The sequence below is a fragment of the Helicoverpa zea genome, chromosome 17 (assembly GCF_022581195.2).
Source record: "Helicoverpa zea isolate HzStark_Cry1AcR chromosome 17, ilHelZeax1.1, whole genome shotgun sequence".
In the NCBI taxonomy this organism is placed as follows: domain Eukaryota; kingdom Metazoa; phylum Arthropoda; class Insecta; order Lepidoptera; family Noctuidae; genus Helicoverpa; species Helicoverpa zea.
This window is the reverse complement of record NC_061468.1, coordinates 8,643,901-8,658,399: the sequence shown is the minus strand read 5'-3', so window position 1 is coordinate 8,658,399 and position 14,499 is coordinate 8,643,901. Positions and strand designations below refer to the sequence as shown.

At 36.2% G+C, this 14,499-nt stretch overlaps 1 protein-coding gene and 1 long non-coding RNA gene across 2 annotated transcripts in view; one reads left to right on the top strand and one right to left on the bottom strand.

The window, feature by feature from the left end:
- Window positions 1-14,499, bottom strand: part of LOC124638343 (sodium channel protein 60E-like) — a 173,495-nt gene that overhangs the window by 10,501 nt on the left and 148,495 nt on the right. Inside the window, exons 9-20 of the mRNA XM_047175287.1 lie at window positions 6,793-6,908; window positions 5,683-6,041; window positions 5,452-5,599; window positions 4,188-4,322; window positions 3,379-3,593; window positions 2,880-3,050; window positions 2,456-2,649; window positions 2,010-2,241; window positions 1,276-1,547; window positions 803-1,047; window positions 586-681; window positions 381-498 (exon numbers count right to left, since the gene is read on the bottom strand). Coding sequence (XP_047031243.1) covers window positions 381-498; window positions 586-681; window positions 803-1,047; window positions 1,276-1,547; window positions 2,010-2,241; window positions 2,456-2,649; window positions 2,880-3,050; window positions 3,379-3,593; window positions 4,188-4,322; window positions 5,452-5,599; window positions 5,683-6,041; window positions 6,793-6,908 — 2,301 coding nt within the window. The remainder of the gene's footprint in view (window positions 1-380; window positions 499-585; window positions 682-802; window positions 1,048-1,275; window positions 1,548-2,009; window positions 2,242-2,455; window positions 2,650-2,879; window positions 3,051-3,378; window positions 3,594-4,187; window positions 4,323-5,451; window positions 5,600-5,682; window positions 6,042-6,792; window positions 6,909-14,499) is intronic.
- LOC124638350 lies at window positions 7,574-8,218 on the top strand. The gene is made up of 2 exons (XR_006985356.1): window positions 7,574-7,640; window positions 7,889-8,218. It is a non-coding gene; the product is annotated as an uncharacterized LOC124638350 (long non-coding RNA).

The following is a 14,499-nucleotide window of genomic DNA, read 5'->3' as shown; positions in this document are numbered from 1 at the left end:
CTACACCTCTGCATATCCTAAATACGGAGAGTCGTGAATTTACTTCCCATGCCTGGAACCTTTTATTTGTTGCCTCGGTTCCGTAAGTTGGGGGACAATACGATAAATGTTGTGAAGCAATGGTCATAGCAATAAAGTTAGATGAGTTACATTACATTACTGGATGCAATATAATAATAATATAAGTAGGTTACTTAGAAGTGCAAAAGGTTAAGACATACACAACTCGTAAGGGCATGAAGATTAATGTATCAAAGGAAGAAGAATGTATCGTAAAAATCGGTTAATTACAAGACTCGGATAACTACCAAACTCCTAATACAGAAATGGAAGCGAATATGGCATTGAGCATCGAGACATTCTTGAATGAAAATACATACGCATCGTAACATTGCCGAGGAAAACAGTTCTCGGGTACTTTCGGCTCTTTCTGTTTCCCAAATCCGGGGAAGTTTCCCATCGCATCAATATATTGACCCTGTGAGTTTTTTCTCCCACCTACGGTTAATTCATCTACATATGAGACTAAAGTTTGCCACGGACGCTTCATTTCTTCGTCATTTGTTCCTTTGACCGGTTCCTTACTTAAGTTGTTAGTCGGTATTTCCCTGGGTTGCCACTTGGATTTCTCTGGCGTTGTTTTACTCGACAACTGTGCCATTTCATAATGTTCATTTTCGTCTGAAATATTGTTACACCATATTTTCTTATTATGTTTTTTGTCATGGTTTAACTCGCTGAATTTGAAGTATTAATTTAGTAAAGTAGGTTGAAGAACTTTACATCGCGGTATTTATCTTACCTCTCGAATCCGAGGGCTGTGTGTGATAGCCCGAAGACATCTGGTTCAACAACTTCTGAGCGGCAACTTGCTCGGTGGGCGACGTGTCTTCAAGATTTTCTTTAGAGTCTTCCCTAATGCTAGTTATTTTGTGTTCTGCTGCCAAGTCACGCACGTCTTTTAAAGTTTCTTGACTGCCGTGGTTAAAGTTGTTGGCCGCTTGGTAAAGTTGCGGGTAGGCAAAATCGGAGCCCACAGATATTGGCCTGAAATATTTTTGTAAAGTTTTATAACTTTGCTTGTGGACTTGAATTGTGGCCACTTAAGTTCGTTTAAAAGTTAAGGATTTATTTTTATAAAATGGCCTTTTCTTCGCTATATAATGGCATTTTTAGTTTAAAATTTTTGCTATTTATCGACACAGTCTTCAAAGGCTGGCTATTTGACTTTTACATTACAATTTTATGTATATGCAATGTGTAAAAAATACAAACCTATTTAAAGCCTCTTGATAACTATGACTATAAATATTGTCGTGCGGGAACAGAATGGTCTCTTGTATCGACGCGGAGTACCTCTGCTCGCTCGGTATCGACGTCTTCTTCTCCTTCATGGTACGTTGTTGGGTCATAAATTCGTTAACTAGCTCTTCTAATTTAGATTTTTTGTCAGTCTCTTTACTTCTCGATATAAGGAAACCTTTTTTTCTTACTATTGAACGTATCCTATCGAAACTTTTAGCTAATTTTGAATCTTCACCTACTTCCTGAAAGGTAACACCAAAATCATCTATAGATGTCTTATTTTCCATTTGTTTTGCTTGGGTTGTAAGGTCGTGTTTTTCTCGTTTTACTAAAAGCCCTATCTGGTGATATCGTAGGCGTTTATCGTACACATGCGTCGCACAGACGCCGCGCTAATGAAGAATGGATAATGGCGCCGACAAACGCCTACGCTGCACGTCGGGTAAACGGTACCGATGCTATCTTTAGGCATTACTAAAGGGGATCGGAAAGAATGGATGGCGTTGACGTAGGTACTAAGTTTCTTTTCATTGTACGTTTTATAAAATAGGAGGATATATGAGTAAAAAACAAAAACATTTTGGTGTTAAAGTCTACACAAATTATATAACCAGTATTAGACATAGGCGTAGGTATTTACTTTTCGTAGTTTTCAAAATCCTATGTTTATTGTAGTAAGGAAGAAAAGAAGACGTGGTACTAACCTCCTTCTTATTCTTAAGTTCCTCACTATTGAAGCTGTTGAGCAGCAAGGCAAGGAAGAGGTTGAGGACCATAAAGTTGCCCATGACCAGAGCAGGCAAGAATATGAAGAAGCAACTCTCTGCTCCGGTTTCCTGCTCAGCCCTCATGCAGTCCCACAGAGGCTCGATCCACTCGCCACAAAGGATTCGGAAGATCATCATAAACGAGTGGAAGAAGTCGTTGAAGTTCCACCTTTGTACGTCGATGGGTCAGAAAAGTTAATATACATGACCAAAATTTAGACGATGATGAAATTAAAGTACATGCAAGAGATTTTTTGGGGAATAATAATGAATATTCAAATAAAACTAAGGCTACGAATTAAGTAAAGAAATTACCCAAAAATAAGATTTCTGTAAATAATACTTGTAATGAAAAAGAGAGTCATGCAGAAATTATGGCGTACCTGGGAACTGGATCCGGGTCAAACTTATCCGGCGTATAAGACTTTGAGAAGAGCTGCATACCGATCACAGCAAATATGTATATAACTATCACTAACACGAACGTCAAATTACCAAGAGCACCGATCGTGGATATTATAATACTCAACAACACTTTCATTGTAGTCCATGATTGAGCTAATTTTAACACTCGTAACTGGAATAAAAATATGAAGGAGATAAAGGAGAAAAGTCTATCTTTTTTTAGTTAAATTACTTATATTCAACAGAATTTCAATGTAAGATAATGAATTCTGACAATTCGTCGCAATCGCCAAAGTTGAAAGTACTAGTGCCGTTTGAATTGCTCCAAGAGTGAATTTTAGTTCGGGATTGGATCAATGAGAATAGGATGTTTAGAAAAATATTTTCATAATTAAAACTTACCAAACGAAGACCTCGCAACACAGATAGGCCATCAACGAGCTCAAATATAAGATCTAGAAGGCTTGCCGACACTATAATCAAGTCGAATATATTCCAACCGCACGCGAAGAAGTCTTTGCTCATTGCCATCACTTTCATTATACATTCTAATGTAAATATCGACGTGAACACCTGGAAAATTAACGGATGTTAAGTTATTATGAGAGGAAAGATATTTGACGATTCTAAAGAAACATGATTATAAGTTTATATGATATTTGTATGATCAGCATGAATGAGTACTGTTGCACATATGGCTGGAACATAACACTTCGTTGATGATTTTACATGAAGGAAAATAATTTTGATTACACGGTCGTACGTTTGAAAATGAGTGAGATGACGTCATGTTCGGCACGAATCTGTAATTGGCTTTAAAATAATAATGCAAGCAGCCTAACAATGTTTATTATTTAGTCGAATATTGAAAAATATATTTATTTAGTGGTATTCTAATTACCTTATTTCCTATATCTAAGGCCGATCTAACGTTCTCACTCATTCCATGATGCTCTAGCGCGAGGAACAGTGTATTGAGAACAATGCAAGTTGTAATGAACAACTCGAACAGGGGATCCTTCACGATCCCATACAAACAGTTCTGGAACTGCAGCCACCCCTCATAGTCTATACAGCAAGACACGCAGCACTCACAGTTTCTATCCACCAGCTCATCTGCCAGAAATTTCAAACCAGTCAACAAGATACACAAACATCAACAACAACAAATATCACACAAATACATCACGAACAAAAGAAAGTAAGAATTCAAGAAATAGATCAATTAGAATAAGCGAAAGCGTACTGAGCAAAATTTAAATTTCATCGATGCAAAGCTTTCGTATTACTAAATTAATCTATAACTCATTAAATATAAAACAACTCATCATGCATTGTAAGCGAAGTCAGGATTAAGAAAATATGCAGGAAAATTGCATTGAAATGCAAGGAAAACCAGCATGGTAGTACGAAAAATTTAGTTAGGCCAATCATGTGTACAAACGGTGCGGTTACCGGTACAGTGGTTACACTGAAAGTTCGACAAAACACTGATATGAATTTTGATGTTTCCAAATACGAATCGCATAAAAGTTATGCACATGTGTTAACAGTATTGTTGTTCAAGTAATATCATGTAATGTGGAGACTTGAATGCGATTCTGAGCTATGACAAGACGACAGCTAGTCAATCGCAGTCACCCTGCAGTCTTCCTGTGGGGAACAGGGGTGGACTGGGGGGTAGAAGCGTTTGCGTCTGTGTTTACTAACCTGTGAAGTAAGTGCAATTTTGCTCGTAATTGCCCATATGAGTTTTGTGCGTGGCTGCCAATAAACTGAGCTCATTAATTTTCGTCGTCTCCGCTTGCGGGAGGTCGGGCGCGCGCTTGTATGGCCAGTCCGCCCCTGACGATATTAATGAGGGTAGAAGCGAGATTGCAACCGTGTCGGATTAAAATGCTCAATGAAGTGTTCCTCATTGAGAAGTGAAGCTACTGGTGAATGTTACCAACCATAGATAAGAACTATTCCATCTCTTCAACATAAACGTACATACAAATGAAAGAAAAAAAAGTGAAATCGCAGAAATAGAATAGTTATTTCTATGACAAATTAGCAGTACCTAAAACTGTTTTAATTGCATAATATAATAATTGCAGTATCTACAACATTGGTAGCTTTTACGAGAATGCTTGATTTTGCGAAACAGTTTATTCGCAAAGCTACCAAAGATAAATTACTGTGAAACCGTTTGATTGGGAATTTGTTGTACACGAGCGATTCGTAGAAATTATTTTCAATCAAACGGTTCACGTTGTCGAGGATTGTTCAAAAATCAAAGTGGAACCTTACATAATGCTTCTGAAATCCAAAGAAAATATCATCTGTTGCAAATGAGAGTTGAAACAGAGTGAATAGTTAGAATACTTAGAAGAAAAAGTACTTAAAGTCAAACTACCTAATAATTTAGAAACTGTAATTAAAATTAACCTGTACAATTAAATTCCAATTGAGAAAAGTAGAAAATTGCATAGAACGCAAGCATTTAAAGTTTGATAGATGTCGAAATAATGAACTCCTAAGTGACTTAATTTTGACAAGAGTTATTGAATACCATGCAATAAGGAGAGCCAATAAACTTACGTCCTTAATCTAAATCTACGAAATTAATTTTGCAAGTTTATTAATTTGAGTAATTGGATTGAACCCCTATAAAATGCATTCGTTGTCATAGTATTGTTAGCCCTTCGTGTTTGCAAAGCGTTCATTCTGATACATAGTGGTAGCATCGTTTAGTTTAGTGTTATTTGTCTCGTGCTTTTCAGTGTTGAAGCCGTGCCAATAAATTGGATTAGGTTGTGTAGTGCCATCAAATTGTTGATTCATTTTTGATTGCCATCCAGTTGTCGACATGTGGCGGAAATTCCCGAATATTCACAATCCAGATTGGAGACCTTATTGAATTTGATGGCAGTACTGCCTCAGAAAAGTTTTAGGAAGTGAAAAATGTGCTATTGTGTGAAATAGATTTTACCTAGCACCACGATCTGGTTGAGGTAGTCAGGGTTCAGCGGGTACTTGTCCTGAATGTTTTTCGGTGGCTTTTTTGGCTTTGCTGCAGACTTTTCGATTTTTGTTTGATGTTTATGTTTTGAATCTTGCGTTTGACCGTCTTGCGTAACCTGAAAACCGCGTTTTTTCAGGAAAATGGCACACATAAGTAAATCAGTTTATACCGTCTTTCAAGTTTTTATTAGAAAAGTACCTGTTGAATCTGGGGCATAGGCATCGGCATAGGTGTCGGCATCGGTGTTGGCGATGGCATCGGCATCGGCATCTGCAGATGCATCGGCATCGGCATCTGCATTTGCATCGGCGTCTGCGTTTGCACCGGCATCGGAATTTGCACATTAGGCATCGGCATTGGCGTCGGTGGGTGGTTTGGCGGTGCCGGTAACTGCGGTATTAGTAGATGCCTTCTAGGATGTGGGTGTGGTGCCTGATCGTCAGAAGTATGTTCTCCATCGTCGTGATCATCCACCACTCCTGAGTCGTCGAGAGACGATTCCCTGTTGTTGCTGTGGTCGCTAAGTTGACGACCTGCTGCACTTAATGCTCCTCGACCTGATCCAAAATAATATAGATGTTCACATTTCTTCGATATATAAGTCCTAACATAAAACAATGTATGTCCATTGTAAAATATTTTCCTACGACTAAGTAGGCGTAGTAGTTCGTAAAAGCTAGATTGCCAAACAATAATCCCCAACTCTCTACAAAATATTGTTATGAGAGAAAACTTCATTTTCAGTAAGAGTAGCTGAAAATGTTTATCCAATACGTTTATGCTCAAGCAAAATTGTATTAACATATCCTGAGAATAGACGATATTCGACAGGGAATCAATCTTTCTACGTTGTATCGTAAGATTCATATTTATATAGAAGCTTTTAGTTCGACGCGATGATGTAAATGGCTCGATCGTTACCCAAGTACTTTAGGAGGACATGATTTATACATAATTCTGTCGTTAAGTAAATATTGTTTGTGTGAATGAATCTCAACTCATAAATTGGGAACGATGTGATTCATATAAAACTTTAGTTTCCTCTTCTCTCTGCTCATCATCACTATTATTCCAACCATAGGACATCTAACGCTGGTCATAGGACACCCCATTGATTAAAAAAATACCAACTGAGAATTTAACCGTACCATACCCCGTGGATAAAAAATCCTCTCTCATACTTCTTGAACCTTACCTTACCTTATTTTTTCAGCACAATCTAACGGCTAATCTAAAATTGATGAGGACACAAACCAACAACTAAGTACATTCTTAAGTACGTATAAAACTAAGTACAAAAAGATGTACCTAAGGCATTATCCGGGTGCAACGTGTGCGGCGGCGGCGGGGGTTGAGGCGCGGGCAGGGGGGGCGGCGATGCGCTCGGGGTCACGGACCGAGAGCGCGACCGCCGATTCACGTCGCTGTAACAACGTGGTATTAGGTTTTTAGTCTTGGAAATCTAAGATGGATTTCTTCTGTCATTTTATAAACAAAAAAACATGTTTGCGTCTGCCCTTTATAGAACAGAAACGCGTCAAAACAGCAATCTTCTTGGTAGACGGGTAATTGAGAGAAAACCTGGTTCGTGATATAACTAAAAGGTGTAAATTCATTCTAAACAAGAAAGTTCAATTTATTGACAGTGATTAGGCAACTCAACAGTCATAACAATCTGAAAAAAAAATACGTTAAAAACTAGTTCATTAGTAGATTACATTAAGCGTTCTTTCTTACAATTTCAGAGAAAATGTTTGGTTTGTTGATGCTAAATCTGTCGTGAGGATTTAAAAAAAAATTGAGCTTTTTATTTGCTGTCCTATTGCTATCTATGACGTCAAAAATCCGACCGAACTTTCGGTTTCGGTTTCGGTTTCGGCCGAGTTTCGGCCAAAAATCAAGTTTCGGCTGCAGTTTCGTTTTCGGCCAAAATCGGCCGAAACTTTTGCCGAAACCGAAACTTATCTCGCAAGGTCACGCACGTTCGCCTAACTTCGTTTTCCGCGGCAAAGCTGTGTCGTAAGCCGTCGGCTCTTTTCGGGAATCATCGTGTGCCGTTCGGATAGCTGCGTAGTAATGCAATAAAACTTAGTCAGTGCGTGTGCGTCCGGCGGAAACATTATTTGGAGGTTATGTTTTGATGGAACTGATAACATGTAAGTTTTTGTTTTGTTTCTGTACTTGAATGATTTATATAGTTAGTTAAATATTGAGTCAATAACTGTTTTGTTGTTATTAACAAATGAAGTCACATGTAAAAAAGAAATTGTAAGTAAATAAAAAATGTGAAGTGTTTAATTTCATAAATTACGTTTTATAGGTAATCTTATTCGAGATTTGTTTTTCATTCCGATGACCTATTGTCCGATTGTTATTGTTACGGTTTTATTTTTAATTGTTTCAGAGTAAAATGTCACAACGAGAAAAAAATCAGATTTGGCAGTACTTTGATAAAAGTATCAGAGATACATCAAAAGCTGTTTGCAAGATATGTAACAAGTGCTAGTCATTAGGAAGCCACGAAGCAAAAAAACAAACATCACATGGACTGAAGTTGCATTTATCAAAATTTCATGACCAGGAATACAGGCAAGTAACAATTACTTATTTGATTATATTGTCAACTGAAAAACATTTTGCTATGAGAACTTACTTTTAAAAAGTATTAAAAATGTTATTAAGATTTTTTAATATTGTATTAAATAAATGATTACAATACAACAAACTGAATTAATATACTGTGTTTCCACTTCATGCCCTAATTAATGCAAAATAATGGTAAAAAACACAAAATTTCAGTATTTTAAGAAATTTTATACTTGACCATATGAGTTTCGGTTTCGGTTTCGGTTTCGGCCGAAACTGAAGCCACGGCCGAACATTCGGTTTCGGTTTCGGTTTCGGCCGCAAAACCAGTTTCGGTCGGACACTACTATTTACTTAAAACCACATTTACTTAATATTAAGGCAAGAACTTGGCATACCTGCATTTGACACAAGTTATAACGTTATGGTCACATAACTTGGATTTGAGTTGCAATTGTAGTGAATTGTGTTCTGCACGCAAGGGTGTTCTATGCACGTTGCACCATAGAATCGTGGTTTGATACGATATATGAATAATATGATACAGAATACATATGATATATGAAGTGTATGCTGAGTTTATTTACTTAATATTTATGTATTACATGAATGCCTTGTAAATACATATTGGGAGAACGTGCAGTCAAAGATTTGAGATTTAATATTTTGTATTCATTACATATCGTTGTAGCTATTGAAATCAATATTCATGGATTCTCTGATATCTACGTCTTATAATGATAACTACAATTGCGACAAAATATCGGATTACTTATCGTGTAGACTGTTTCTATTGATTGTATTAATTGTGGTGTCTGTGCTTGAACCCCGCCATAGAATTCAGCAGCCAATTTAATCTTCAAGCTCAAAGAGAGAGTGAACCGGTAGTATTAACACTCAACACTTACATACCTAGAAAGATTTTCAGTATTTTCAAAAATCTTCAAGTTTCACGACTAATGGAAACAGGGCTTAGCCCATAGTATGGTAAATGGTCCCGCCAACGGTATTATCATGTAAATTCGCATGTTGACTCCGAAGTTATCCGGAATTGGGTCAAACAGGTGAGGTGGCTTTCAAACGGAAATGTGTATTGTGGATTGCGGCAACTACATTTGTCGTCGGCTTCTCTAGATTAATAGTTCGCTTTATTGTCGCCATTCGTTGTAAAGGCTAGTATTTATGGTACCTATTTTAATATGAAAGGAACTTATTGCGAAAATTAAAGCGTAAAAAATCAACAATAGAATGCAACAGCCAAGATTAAAATATTAATAAATGAAGACCTAAAATATTACTGATTTATATAAAATAATCTACATGGTATGGTAATAAGCTTGTCTGAGTCTCATAATTAAACTAATCACACATAATGCGTAGGTAATGTACCGATAATAGCTTATGTAACGAGAATACAACAAGTTAAGAGATTCTTAAACCTCTCCATTTGATATCTTCTACGCCTGTTAACCATTTTCAGCGAACTTGAAGATTTAATATTCTACTTTCAAGCACATGAAAATTAGAAATTCCGATATACGATAGCTAAATAAGTCCCAATATTCGTCCACAAACGTGTTCATTTCGTCTATTTGACGCTTTCCTTAAATTGCTTTAGAGCGCCGTAAATCTCTCTCAAGGGATTTTACTCAATGGAGTTTCATACAGATTGGATTACGATTCGCGAAACTCGATACAAATCCATCTGAAACGAGTTGTTTGCGCTAGATATGTTATTGGCAATACGATATGTTTTCGGTAATCATGTTTTGTGATCAAATAAGTCTGATTTGCTTTTTAATTTGAGAGACTGTTGAGAGTGGTCGTGGCCACTCGAGGCTTAAGAAATAAGGATTCAAACTTATTTCTTAAGCCTGTACGTTTTAGCAGGTTTCACACATTTTTGCTTCCATTAAGTAGCTGAATTTCATATAAAACGGAATAATTATAAGTTTGTAGCAAACCCTATAGGTAATACTAAAAAAAAATACAGTAAATAATTTCTACAGAAATTCCTCTTTGAAAATAACACAACGTTTCAGCGTTACTTTACTTGAAATTGTCTAGTTTGTCTTCAGACTTTAGATATTGACGTCGAGTCAATAGCCAGACGTCAGAATGGCTGGGTAGAATGTTCCAGACTAAATGAGCTTTTCGTTATCACCTCAGGGTTTAGCATTTGCTACAAATTAGGAGAAAGTTTCCATTTTATTGAATTGAGATTGCGATTTCGTAATTGGACGACTGTGCATCAAGCGCGGTAGTTGGTTTTGTACTTATAAAACAAAATAAGAAATTTCGTTGCCTTCGACTGTATACTATACTTATTGATGTATATTTGTGTAATTTAATTGTATATTTCGATTATTTTACAGATTTTTATTCATGTGGCATTTGTTGATAAGACACACAGATAGCACACGAGACATCAGACGTAAATGTCTTAAAATGCCTTAAAAATAATCACGTTACAGTATTTCAAGTTACTCTAAATGTAAAGAAAACAAAGCTCCGTCATTCAAAGCCCGTATAAACAAAGAACATTAAATTAGTTGCACAAACTTGTGCAATACAAAGCTGGGATGCATTTCAACTGACAGATCGGCAACTTGTGCAAGAGTGGAACAACTCGTTCCGTAGTTTGTTGTGCTTCTTGCTTATTTGATTCCCATGTCGAGCACATTTCTCTGCGGAATCGGTAAACAGGTTCTGATTTCAGTTTGTTTGGCAATAATTATAAGGTGCCTGTTTGGTGTTGCTGTTTCTTATGTAGGCAAAAAGGTCTTAAAAGGTCGATCGTGTAATGTTGGGGTGGTACGTATACAGTGCAGGTAGTCTTTTACGGTTGTGAAGTGTTTCGTACAAAAGCTGTCACCACACATAAGAGTAGGGATCCATGCAAATGTTGACGACGACCACTAAAAAGTTTATAATTCTATGTGTTGAATGTTACACTGAAGTCTAAGAAAAACTGAAAAATAGTTCTTAAAGAACTGGAATAAAAATATTCCCGGTACATTTAAAGCTCTACTTTAGATCTGTATTTCTCCATCCGTCTTATCATCAAAACCAACGAGCTGGTTAAATGCAAAGCTTCAGAATTCAGCTTATTTCGAATACAAAACACAAATCCCTTGAATGTTGTCGCTCAAAGAGCAGTTATTTATTTTTTGCGTCTCGTCCGCGTCGGCAAAGTGTCCCGTGGCTGGTGGAGATAATTCCTTGCTCGTCCTAATTCCTGGCTTAACTTCGTGATAATCCCGACTCGGGAATCTTGTTAGCTCTCAGCTCTTTGACTGCATTCCTTTCTTTGTCAGTTTGTTTTCTTTGTATAATTACTCTGTAGTATCACGAGATTTGTAATTAGTTTGTGAGACACACTTGTCAACGTTATAGCTGGCAAGCTCATTTTGTTATTTTAAGCCGAGTGTGGTTTTGTGTCTTTTCACGTCGTGTTGTAAGAGTTTTGTGCAATGAGGGTTTTCTAAAATGGCGTCCACGAGGTGGCAGCACCGAGTCGTCAGGTCCAGGTAACTGTCAAAGTGCTTATCTTTACTATGAATAGTGAACGATTTTAGTGTTTTTTTTTTTATTTTATAATTAAAGCACTGCATTATTGTTTTACTATTGCGGTTGAGTAAATAAAAAAAACTAAATCATATTGTGTTAACAAATTTTTCAACAAGCTTTTCCTTAGTACCAGTGACTTTTGCACCCTCTCTCTTAGCTCAATTTTTAGTTCGGAAACCTTATTCTAACCGCAGTCCATAATAAAATCAATAACACTTCCAATATAACAGAATTTCAATAAACAATAAGTTCGGACCCTACAATAGGGTTGTTTCCTACCGAAAGTTCACAAAACTAGAAACACGATAAGCTATATTATATTATTTATAACTGACCATATATTTTTTAATTAATTTATGAAATTTTAATTTAGAGCCTATCACGTCACGCCATTAAAAACGACGAGAAGAGACCGATGACGTCATCCTTTCTATATTTGACAATGACAAGTATTTGACAGTGACAGTTATATCGAAATAACCTCAGAATTAATGTTTTGTTTATTTGCTTCTGTGAAGTTCTGTGTGTTAATTGCATTTAAGTGATACAACTGCTAAAGAATTATGGAGAAAGGATTTATGAAAGCTGATAGATTCCAATCTGCCAGGAGTAGACTCTTTTATGGTCGCTCAATTCTTTGATAACCAAGATTTTTATTCAGCGGAACGTGGATGAACAGTTTATTTGGAGCACTAATGGTCGTATTTCCACAACCTCGCACAACACAAACCTTGTAGACATTCATTTAATTTAAGTTTTTTGAAAAAGCATCAAATCTTTTCGAACGCGGACACAAACATAACCTCAATATAAATAAACACAAACTTTACGTTTCTTTGCACCTTTTCATTTTTCCACGTACACAACTCAAAACATTTGAGGCATTTTATTTTTGTGCAAATGTATAAAAATAATTTATATGTATAAAATATTATAGTTTTTGTAGCTATTTTATAAAAATACATTATTAAAATTAAGAAATCCATTAGTTGGTATGTTAGTTTTTTCTCGTTAGATGTACTTTAAAATGTAAAGGAATGAACAGAGAACGTTGACGTCACAGTCACGTGATCTAGCGTTTTCTGAGCAATATTTTAAGAGAAATAGAAAAAAATTTAATACATAAAAAATAAAAAGATTTGAGACGAAAAATGAAAGAGAGGGTGATCTTAAAATTATTTAGAAGCTATCTAAATAGATTTCCGAAAATTGGAAACAACCCTATTCCATACTATTTGACAGCTGTTTGGACCAGACGCATACGTGGCGCCACCCTGTGGCAGAAAAAATTGAGAAGACCCTCATTGAAAATAATCCTGTACATAATTATTAATACAGCATTTTCTGTTCCAAATGTTGGTTTTGAACGTAGAATCTGCCATTTACATACAATTAAAACGTTCTTCATTTAAACGATGATATCATGAAATCAGCAAAAAGTTCGTAAAACAAAAAGGTTTCCATCATCCATTAGACCGTTGTGAGCGGAACAATTTCGCATCCGTCGAGCACCGCAAAATGCTGAATCTCGTTTAAATGCGAGCTCGATATCAAAGCGAATGCATCGTTGATATACTTCAGTTGGCAGCTGACATACCGACGGCTATACCGCTTACATCACCCTGTCTATCTACTAGACGTATACATATTTTATAAATTACTTTGCGTATGTAGTTACATGTACATAGTATGGATCATGAGATCTCATTACGCCAAATCTACTAAGAAAGGTAGCGTACATTTTTTAAAAATAAACTCACTTCCACTTCCACCAATCTTTGACAGATTGGTTTTGTCAAGGAACCCAAACGCCTCGTTAGTTATAGTAACTGATCTCGCCTACCGTACATTACCGTGATCTACAAGAAGACGCCTACCTTACCTTTCTTATGGCATCTCCGCTATATTTCCTTGTTCCGTGATAATACCACTTACATTGCCGAATCTGTCTACTACACTGTATTTCTATTAACTTGTTATTACTCTTCATAGTTACGGTCTCATATGAATAGAGTGTCGCTGATAGAATCCCCAACAATCAACTGTCGATGTCGCGTCTGATTCGTTTTATTGGCGCGCTTTTAAATATGAATATGGAACGATTTCAGTTTTTGTGATTGGCAACAATCGTTGTTCGTTTTTCTATTTTCATGAAAACGGAATTTTTCATTTTCACGTGCGTTTCGACTAAATAATAAATGGAATGTTTCACAGAATCTACCTTCCCTTCAGAATTTCATTCTTTGACGAAGATCAGAAAATTGTGTAAAAATATAATCTTAATTACGGCACAGACTTTTTATTTCCCATTTAAAACACAATTAAGAATTATTTCGACATCATTAAAAATAAGAAGAGTAAAAATTAATTGCGTCGTGTAAAAAATCAAGTCGAAGGAAAAACGTAATTAAACGTAAATATCTTTTACAAAACTTTTGTTGGGGAAAAAGTAAGAAATTGAATATAATTATAATTTACAGTGCTGGTAGAATTTTTCGACTAGTTTTATATTGCATCTACTAAACTTTAGTTCAATGTAAGTTTTTGTAATAGATAAGTACTCGCTTTCACCGGCGGCATCAGCCGTGACTCATGGGAACTACTTACTTCACGCATCCAAATAAAAAGTAACCAATAGCTTTCCCCAATAAATGGGTAACTAACACTGACAGAATGTTCCAAATCGGTCCGGTAGTTTCTGCGATTAGCGCCTTCAAACCATTAAACTCTGCAGCTTAAATAAACACAAAACCAGGTGGTTGTTTATTACATCAAACACATTTCCAAGAAACACCTGAAGGTATTTAAAAAAATATATGCAGTTTAAAGTTTTATTTAAGTAAGAAAATGACCTCTAGC